At 41.9% G+C, this 10,896-nt stretch overlaps 1 protein-coding gene across 1 annotated transcript; it reads right to left on the bottom strand.

The window, feature by feature from the left end:
* LOC121585489 (C-X-C chemokine receptor type 3-2-like) lies at nt 1–5,934 on the bottom strand. Its single transcript, XM_041901831.2, has 3 exons — nt 5,795–5,934; nt 2,843–2,983; nt 1–1,997 (listed from the first exon to the last, which is right to left on the bottom strand). Exons 2-3 carry the CDS (start codon nt 2,903–2,905, stop codon nt 879–881), a joined length of 1,182 nt encoding a protein of 393 aa, XP_041757765.2. The 5' UTR covers nt 2,906–2,983; nt 5,795–5,934; the 3' UTR covers nt 1–878.
* Nucleotides 5,935–10,896: the final 4,962 nt, after the last annotated feature.

Raw genomic sequence — 10,896 nt, 5'->3', positions numbered from 1 at the left:
TAGTGACAACCACCTTTAAAAAATAATAACGTCTCTAAATTCATAACACACTAACTGCCTCTGTAGGGATAAAAAACAAACATGTTTTAGCATAGGCCTATTTATTTTTCCAACAACACACTCACTCATCAAAAATTGTAAGCAAGCTAGTTGCAGTGCCTCCTCAACACATGATTGACATTGGGAAAGGTTATCAACTGATCATTGTGTTGATGATTGATGTAAATCTGATAGTTAACTAGCATTTTTTTTGATTGGGATTTCTCTTAAATAATAACTTCATACTATACTATAATATTCATACTCTCCTAACTCATGCTATATGGCTGGCTGGCTAGTGGCTTGTGTGGATATTTTAGTATACTGTGGTTAGCTAAAGTCTAGACTACATGTGTTGCTGCTGCCCTGACACACATGTGCAACACCCGACTGATGAAGGAATGGAGTTGGGTCAGAGGGTCATAGAGCGTAGATGCAGCTGCTCCTCTCTATGTCTTCTGCCTTTCTGCTGTGCGTAGGCTTTGTAGGCCAGACCAAATATTGATGATGATGTAAATCAAATGTTATGCTGCTGTGGCAGTACTGTTGATATTTAAACTAGGTAGCTTGCTACACAGACTCGACCGGTGACTGCATCTCAAGCCATGCATGTTTGGATACCGGACGCACTTAAGCTCTATACAGGGCAGACCAATGGACGGGATGGGGGGGTGGAGAACTTCACAACTTTACGATGACTTGTGGGTTCAGAACAACAACAAAAAGTGTATACAAAAAAAGTATAATTATACCACCACCCAAAAGGGCACTTTGCAAGTGAGAGGGCAAGGGGCAGGTGCTTGGGCACAGGTAGATCCCTAACTGTGCACGTGCCTGGCTCATGCCATGACAGAGAAGTAGGAGGTGTTCTCGCTCTCTGCTGAGCTGAAGGATCCGGTGGGCTTCCGTGTTCTCCTCTGTCCTCCCCATCCCTCCATCCCTGGATAGAACCTCTGGCCCAGCAGCCCCTTCCACATTCTGGTCAGCTCCCTCCTAAACTTCACCCCCACAAAGCCGTACAGCAGCGGGTTCAGGGCGCAGTGTGACAGCCCCATGCTCTCAGACACCAGGATCCCGATGTCCACCGTGCGGCCAAACTGGCAGCCACCACTAATCACGCCCAGCTTCTGCAGGCTTTCGGCCAATTGGAAGGAGTTGTAGGGCGCCCAGCAGAGCACAAACATTGACACCAGGGATACGATGAGGTGGAGGGACTTCCTCTTCTGGCGGCGCGAGGCGTTGCAAAGGGAGCGGAAGATACGGATGTAGCAGTAGAGCATGACCAGCAGGGGCAGCCCAAAGCCCAGCACCAAGTTTACTAGCGGCATCCCCACCTGCCACTGGACTGAGCTGTAGGTGAACACCGTCTGGCACACCAGCAGGCCCTGATGATCCCCTGAGCGCCCCACTTCCACCTTCACCACCTGTCTGAAGGCGATGTCCACCCCACTCAGGCCCAAGCACACTGTCCAGATGAGGGCGCAGGCGATCTGGGCATGGCAGGTGTTGCGTTTCCAGCCGGTGCTGACGGCGTGGACGATGGCCAGGTAGCGGTCGAAGCTGATGCAGGCCAGGAACAGGATGCCGCTGTAACGGTTCAGAGAGAACAGGGCTCCGGAAATCTTGCAGGCGGCCACGCCGAACACCCACTGGCGGGCCCACTGGACGGCGAAGAGGGGCAGCGTGAGGGCCAGCAGGAGGTCGGACACGGCCAGGTGGAGCAGGAAGGTGTCGGTGAGGGAGAAGGAGCAGGCCCCGCCTGTCTGAGAGGTGCGGTAGCGCCTCACCACACACAGCACCAGGATGTTACCCACCAACGCCAACACAAACACCAGGCTGTAGACCACAGGGGAGTAGCTCCGGGTGAAGTCCATGATGCCATCCTGGTTGCAGGGCACGCCACTGGATTGGCTGCTGCCTGTTTCAGGTGAATAGCTGTAGTAGCTGTTGTCATCAATCTGGAGACATAGGAGAGGAAAAGAGAGGGAGAGGAAGGAAGATTAGCTAACTACAACAATGTTCTGCGTCCATACGCATAAAGCATCTCAGAGTAGGAGTGATGATCTAGGATCAGGTTCCCCCTGCCCATATACTGTAATCTTGTTATGATCTAAAAAGTAAAACCAATCCTAGATTAGCACTCATACTCTGAGACGCTTTATGAATACAGGCCCTGGATTCTCCTCATAGGACAGAAGCATTTGTATCTCTGACTAAACTCAAGAGAATGCAGTGCTAAATTCATCTAGATGTGTGTAACTGTTACAGATGTAAGAGCTTAATTTGACCTATATTGTCACAGCAAAATAATCCTGAAGCAATAGGATATGAACGTTTAGTTCATAAATTGCTTGATCGGTGGTTAGGCTATTAGCTGGACAAAAGTAGGCTACATGAAAAGTGCAATAATGTTAATATAACCATGTGTTAGTGTAGGTTTTCAGTGAATTTATGTAAATCACAAAGTTTATCTGCATTTCCTGTGGTGCAGGAAAATTCTCAGCAACAAAAGCGTAATCAAATTAAGATCCTAAACTTGTAGCTTCTATGATATTGAACAATATTTTAAATGGCCTCAGACTCTCTAAACATTGTGTTTTAAAATAAAATTATTAATGTGCAGATTGTTAAACATTGTCATATTTTTTTTGATTCTGTAAATTTCTTGACTAACCATGTTGTTGTAAAATATAATTGTTTTTTAAAGTCTCATACTCCCAATGATTTATTGCAGCATCTATTGCTCTTGTGGTCATAAAGAACTACATTCATCAGTATGTGGGATAACAAGACCGTTACTCACATAGTAATTATCTGTGGTTGCCTTGACATGATCCATTGTTACCAACGAAACAGCGGAACACATGAAACACCTTCACAGACTCAGGACATTCTTCTCGTAGTCTCACCCGCGTTCCTCTCTTCTCTTACCACTCTGAACCAACTAAAAAGGAGAAGTTAGCAATTCAGGAACCGAATCCTCTCATATTTTAGGCCAAGCAGACCTATTCAAAGACAGCTGTTAGGAACCGGTGACTGTGTCCAAAGGGGATTGTGACATATCAAAAGGTAAAAAACTGAATGTACACGACCGGTCAAAAGTTTTTGAATACCTACTCATTCAAGGGTTTTTCTTTATTTTTACTATTTTCTACATTGTAGAATAATAGTGAAGACATCAAAACTATGAAATAACACATATGGAATCATATAGTAACCAAAGAAGTGTTAAACAAATCAAAATATATTTTATATTTGAGATTCTTCAAATGGCCACCCTTTGCCTTGATGACAGCTGTAAGGTTCTGTAGTTATTTTCTTAGTTCACCTTGTGTTCTTGAACGCAGCCCTGTTTCTTTGTGTTCGTGAACGTAGCCCTGTCTTTCATTTTTGTTAATTGATTTCACCTGTGTTAGTTACTCACCTGGTCTCATCAGCTCCTTATTTAGTTCAGTTCTTTCTGTTTGTGCCTTGTGAGGTATTGTTTGTTTTGACTCTACTAAGTCTTTTCCTAGCTCGTTTGTGAGAACCAGTTATAGTCTTCAGTCCTAGTTTTGTTTCACCTGCCTGTTTGCCTACCTGTGTATGACCATTGCCTGCCTGTGACCACGATTCCTGCCTTCTGCGAAGGCATAATAAACACCTGCCGCGCTCTGCGCGTGAATGTACACCTTTTTCTCCCTGAGTATTCATCACATCGCCTTTGCACACTCTTGGCATTCTCTCAACCAGCTTCATGAGGTAGTCACCTGGAATGCATTTCAATTAACAGCTGTGCCTTCTTAAAAGTTAATTTGTGGAATTTCTTTACTTCTTAATGCGTTTGAGCCAATCAGTTGTGTTGTGACAAGGTAGGGGTGAAATACAGAAGATATCCCTATTTGGTAAAATACCAAGTCCATATTATGGCAAGAACATCTCAAATAAGCAAAGAGAAATGACAGTCCATTACTTTAAGACATGAAGGTCAGTCAATACGGAATATTTCTAGAACTTTGAAAGTTTCTTCAAGTGCAGTCGCAAAAACCATCAAGCACTATGATGAAACTGGCTTTAATGAGGACCGCCACAGGAAAGGAAGACCCAGAGATACCTCTGCTGCAGAGGATAAGTTCATTAGAGTTACCAGCCTCAGAAATTGCAGCCCAAATAAATGCTTCACAGAGTTCAAGTAACAGACACATCTCAACATCAACTGTTCAGAGGAGACTGTGTGAATCAGGCATTCATGGTCGAATTGCTGCAAAGAAACCACTACTAAAGGACACCAATAATAAGAGATTTGCTTAGGCCAAGAAACACGAGCAATGGACATTAGACCGGTGGAGATTTGTCCTTTGGTGTGATGAGTCCAAATTAGAGATTTCCAACCGCCGTGTCTTTGTGAGACGCGGTGTGGGTGAACGGATGATCTCCGCATGTGTAGTTCCCACCGTAAAGCATGGAGGAGGAGATGTTATGGTGTGGGGGTGCTTTGCTGGTGACACTGTCTGTGATTTATTTAGAATTCAAGGCACACTTAACCAGCATGGCTACCACTTAGTGGGACCATCATTTGTTTTTCAACAGGACAAAGACCCAACACACCTCCAGGCTGTGTAAGGGCTATTTTACTAAGTGATGGAGTGCTGCATCAGATGACCTGGCCTCCACAATCCCCCGACCTCAACCAAATTGAGATGGTTTGGGATGAGTCGGACCGCAGAGTGAAGGAAAAGCAGCCAACAAGTGCTCAGAATATGTGGGAACTCCTTCAAGACTATTGGAAAAGCATTCCATGTGAAGCTGGTTGAGAGAATGCCAAGAGTGTGCAAAGCTGTCATCAAGGCAATGGGTGGCTATTTGAAGAATCTCAAATATAAAATATATATTTGATTTGTTTAACACTTCTTTGGTTACTACATGATTCCATATGTGTTATTTCATAGTTTTGATGTCTTCACTATTATCCTACGATGTAGAAAATAGTAAAAATAAAGAAAAACCCTTGAATGAGTCAATGTTCTAAAACTTTTGACTGGTGGTGTATGTGGCTAACACAACAGAGACATGTAGTGCATAACTAGAAAAACATTTCTCTGTCTATCTCTAGGTCTTATTCCTGGCTTACATTGGCGGTATGTAGTACATTGCACATGTACAGTACATATGTTTTATATGCAGTGCAGTAGCCTACTTTCTAAGAAAAAACACACACAAAACATTGAGAAAACCCCCCGAAATAAAGTGTATTCAAATGTCTATGAGCGTAATAGATGCAGAGACAGATATACAAATCCCTGACTGCTTGCCAGTCTAATTGAGTATATAACATTGGGAAATGTTTTGAACTTGCCCCATCTGGGGAAGTGAAAACTGTGTTTTGCAGGAGTTGCATTTTTACTGTCTGTACTGTGGTATTATTCCGTTTCGACGCGGTCTATTGTGGTTAAAACCCAGACAAACCTTTGCTTTGTTTGTGGATATGAATCTGTTGGATACAATCAGACATGCTTTGATTTCTGTAAGCATTTCTCTGAGCTCACTTTGATATCCAGTTATTTCTAAACCTTGTGGCCATGCGATACAGTCTCCAACACAGTCTCCAAGAGCATGAAAATCATTCTAAAGATATTCCCCACGGTGGAACTATTGCAAAAACAGGATAGTGAAAAAGACAGATAGTGTCTAGCATAGAACAATCTGTTAAAGTCTTTACACATAACTAAAGGCAAATATGTTGCATTATATCATTACTGATGTAAAAGCCTCTCACCTGCTCTCTGTCGGAGTGTTGACGTGTTGAAGACCTGGACCCCTGAGGAGATTGAGCAGGTTTGATATCGCTTGCAGTTAGGTGATGAAGAAAATGTACCTCTGTTTCAGGTCACAGCGTTGCCTCTGAGGTGCTTTCACACTGTCACCCATGCAACGCCCCAAGGAACTGGAAGAGATCAGCTATTTATACGAGTTACTGGTTTACTCACTCTTTCCCTTAAACACACAGTGCCTTGCAAAAGTATTCATCCCCCTTGGCGTTTTTCCTATTTTGTTGCATTTTGTTGCATTACAACCTGTAATTTTTATTTTTATTTGGATTTCATGTAATGGACATACACAAAATAGTCCAAATTGGTAAAGTGAAATCCAAAAAATAACTTTTTTCAAACAATTCAAAATAATTAATAACGGAAAAGTGGTGCGTAAATAAGATCTGGTGCAACCAATTACCTTCAGAAGTCACTTAATTAGTTAAATAATTAGGTGAATAGTTATGCACGCTCAAGTTTTCTGTTTTTTTTGTCTTATTTCTTGTTTGTTTCACACCCCAAAACATTTTGCATCTTCAAAGTGGTAGGCATGTTGTGTAAATCAAATGATATAAACCCCCCAAAAATATATTTTAATTCCAGGTTGTAAGGCAACAAAATAGGAAAAATGCCAAGGGGGGTGAATACTTTCGCAAGCCACTGTAGATACTGCATGTATATCTGTTATCTAGAATCTGGCCTTATTCAGATGGTGTGCTCGTAAATAGTCATAGAGCAACTATTATACAGGGGCAAGGAAATTGTCTTTTTTTTCTGTCCACAACCACACCGGGAAGTGAGCATCAGTGTGAAGAAAATGTCACACCTTATTTATTAATTAATTTATTTTACCACCGCTGGGGTATCAGAAGAGCATGTCACCATGTGTAGTGCAATACACTGTACAGCTCATTGTTCTCATGTTGGTTGGAACGCCCAACAGCCTCTAACTGAGGGTAATGATCTCAATCCACATAGTTTTTGTGCAATTCGTTTATTCAGATGTGGATGGATGTCATAGGTGTTCAGATAAATTACGTTAGGTGGTGGAGCTGTCAGGTTTTCTCTATTCAATTCCCTAAAGAATTAAGACGCTGTGAGGTTTTTACTCTGGGTTGTAAATTCAATATTACAAAGGGGGTGGGGTTAGAGGCACTAAACAGGAGCATAAATGGGAGAAGCAATAATCTGAAAATACCTGCAATACCTTTGCTCTTAATCTTAGTAGAAACTCTTTACATAGCATATACAAAATGAAAACATCTTATTTTTAAAGCAGTGCAGAGTCAAGGCTGAATTTGAGAGGGACATTATAGCATGCTGAGGTTGTTACTGTTTGGAGTGGTGGCTTATATTATTATTGTGCAACTTCCTAGCTGCTGTTTCCTTCCTCTAAACACTGTGACTCACAGGGCCGTATGAGAGGTGTGACGTTAGTCAAAGGAAAAAAAGCAACAGATTGTTGGGCATTGAGAGTAAGATAATGGACAAAGTATGTTTTGGTAAACTATTCAAGGTATGTGGGGAAATCACTTTTTTATTAAATTAATGGGTAATTCGTTGATGTTATTAGTCATAAGTAAGGTTGAAAAGTGATTATGTAAATTTTGGTTAAAATATTATCTTTAAAGCTCTCAGACTGGGCGTTTCTTTTCTATCCAATTGAGGGAAACCTTTTCGCTTGATCTAATAGTGTATCAACATACAGCACCAGTCAAAAGTTTGGACACACCTACTCATTCCAGGGTTTTTCTTTATTTGTACTATTTTCTACATTGTAGAATAATAGTGAAGACATCAAAACTATGAAATAACACATATCGAATCATGTAGTAACCAAACAAGTGTTAAACAAATCAAAAAATATTTTATATTTCAGATTCTTCAAAGTAGCCACCCATTGCCTTGTTGACAGCTTTGCACACTCTTGGCATTTTCTCAACCAGCTTCACCTGAAATGCTTTTCCAACAGTCTTGAAGGAGTTCCCACATATGCTGAGCAATGGCTGCTTTTCCTTCACTCTGCGGTCCAACTCATTCCAAACCATCTCAATTGGGTTGAGGTCGGGTGATTGTGGAGGCCAGGTCATCTGATGCAGACCTCCATCACACTCCTTCTTGGTCAAATAGTCATTGTCCTGTTGAAAAACAAATGATAGTCCCACTAAGCGCAAACGAGATGAGATGGTGTATTGCTGCAGAATGCTGTGGTAGCCATGCTGGTTAAGTGTGCCTTGAATTCTAAATACATCACAGACAGTGTCACCAGCAAAGCACCCCCACACCATCACACCTCCTCCTCCATGCTTCACGGTGGGGACCACACATGCAGGGATCATCTGTTCACCTACTCTGGGTCTCACAAAGACACAGCAGTTGGAACCAAAAATCTCTAATTTGGACTCATCACACCAAAGGACAGATTTCCACCGGTCTAATGTCCATTGCTCGTGTTTCTTGGCCCAAGCAAGTATCTTCTTCTTATTGGTGTCCTTTAGTACTGGTTTCTTTGCAGCAATTTTACCATGAAGGCCTGATTCACACAGTCTCCCCTGAACAATTTATATTGAGATGTGTCTGTTACTTGAACTCTGAAGCATTTATTTGGGCTGCAATTTCTGAGGCTGGTAACTCTAATGAACGTATCCTCTGCAGCAGAGGTAACTCTGGGTCTTCCTATCCTGTGGTGGTCCTCATGAGAGCAAGTTTCATCATAGCGCTTGATGTTTTTTGCGACTGCACTTGAAGAAACTTTCAAAGTTCTTGAAATTTTCCGGATTGACTGATCTTCATGTCTTAAAGTAATGATGGACTGTCGTTTCTCTTTGCTTATTTGAGCTGTTCTTGCTATAATATGGACTTGATCTTTTACCAAATAGGGCTATCTTCTGTATATCACCCCTACCTTGTCACAACACAACTGATTGGCTGAAACGCATTAAGAAGTAAAGAAATTCCACAAATTAACTTTTAACAAGGCACACCTGTTAATTGAAATGTATTCCAGGTGACTACCTCATGAAGCTGGTTGAGAGAATGCCAAGAGTGTGCAAAGCTGTCATCAAGGCAAAGGGTGGCTACTTTGAAGAATTTGTTTAACACTTATTTGGTTACTACATGATTCCATATGTGTGATTTTATAGTTTTGATGTCTTCACTATTATTCTACAATGTAGAAAATAGGAAAAAGGCCCAGTGCACTAATTTGGTGTGATTTTCTAAAATGTTATTGATATATATCTTTTTTAATTCTGATTAATCAGGCTATGGTAACAGTGCCTCCTAAAGACATGATTGACATCGGGCAAAGAGGGTAGGCTATAAGCTGGTAATTGATGTTGATGATTGATGTGAATCTGCTCATTAGCTAACTCAGTATTTTTTTTACTGATTGTGATTTATCTTCAATGCTCACTAACGTCATAATATAGCCTAATATTTATAAAATTCTAACTCATGGTACAGTGGGGAAAAAAAGTATTTAGTCAGCCACCAATTGTGCAAGTTCTCCCACTTAAAAAGATGAGAGAGGCCTGTCATTTTCATCATAGGTACACGTCAACTATGACAGACAAATTGAGGAAAAAAATTCCAGAAAATCACATTGTAGGATGTTTAATGAATTTATTTGCAAATTATGGTGGAAAATAAGTATTTGGTCACCTACAAACAAGCAAGATTTCTGGCTCTCACAGACCTGTAACTTCTTCTTTAAGAGGCTCCTCTGTCCTCCACTCGTTACCTGTATTAATGGCACCTGTTTGAACTTGTTATCAGTATAAAAGACACCTGTCCACAACCTCAAACAGTCACACTCCAAACTCCACTATGGCCAAGACCAAAGAGCTGTCAAAGGACACCAGAAACAAAATTGTAGACCTGCACCAGGCTGGGAAGACTGAATCTGCAATAGGTAAGCAGCTTGGTTTGAAGAAATCAACTGTGGGAGCAATTATTAGGAAATGGAAGACATACAAGACCACTGATAATCTCCCTCGATCTGGGGCTCCACGCAAGATCTCACCCCGTGGGGTCAAAATGATCACAAGAACGGTGAGCAAAAATCCCAGAACCACACGGGGGACCTAGTGAATGACCTGCAGAGAGCTGGGACCAAAGTAACAAAGCCTAGCATCAGTAACACACTACGCCGCCAGGGACTCAAATCCTGCAGTGCCAGACGTGTCCCCCTGCTTAAGCCAGTACATGTCCAGGCCCGTCTGAAGTTTGCTAGAGTGCATTTGGATGATCCAGAAGAGGATTGGGAGAATGTCATATGATCAGATGAAACCAAAATAGAACTTTTTGGTAAAAACTCAACTCGTCGTGTTTGGAGGACAAAGAATGCTGAGTTGCATCCAAAGAACACCATACCTACTGTGAAGCATGGGGGTGGAAACATCATGCTTTGGGGCTGTTTTTCTGCAAAGGGACCAGGACGTCTGATCCGTGTAAAAGAAAGAATGAATGGGGCCATGTATCATGAGATTTTGAGTGAAAACCTCCTTCCATCAGCAAGGGCATTGAAGATGAAACGTGGCTGGGTCTTCCAGCATGACAATGATCCCAAACACACCGCCCGGGCAACGAAGGAGTGGCTTCGTAAGAAGCATTTCAAGGTCCTGGAGTGGCCTAGCCAGTCTCCAGATCTCAACCCCATAGAAAATCTTTGGAGGGAGTTGAAAGTCCGTGTTGCCCAGCGGCAGCCCCAAAACATCACTGATCTAGAGGAGATCTGCATGGAGGAATGGGCCAAAATACCAGCAACAGTGTGTGAAAACCTTGTGAAGACTTACAGAAAACGTTTGACCTGTGTCATTGCCAACAAAGGGTATATAACAAAGTATTGAGAAACTTTTGTTATTGACCAAATACTTATTTTCCACCATAATTTGCAAATAAATTCATAAAAAATCCTACAATGTGATTTTCTGGAAAAAAAATTCTCATTTTGTCTGTCATAGTTGACATGTACCTATGATGAAAATTACAGGCCTCTCTCATCTTTTTAAGTGGGAGAACTTGCACAATTGGTGGCTGACTAAATACTTTTTTCCCCCACTGTATA

The sequence above is a fragment of the Coregonus clupeaformis genome, chromosome 17 (genome assembly GCF_020615455.1).
Source record: "Coregonus clupeaformis isolate EN_2021a chromosome 17, ASM2061545v1, whole genome shotgun sequence".
Taxonomy (NCBI): Eukaryota; Metazoa; Chordata; class Actinopteri; order Salmoniformes; family Salmonidae; genus Coregonus; species Coregonus clupeaformis.
The sequence above is the reverse complement of the archived record's forward strand: the minus strand, read 5'-3'. Positions and strand labels throughout refer to the sequence as shown.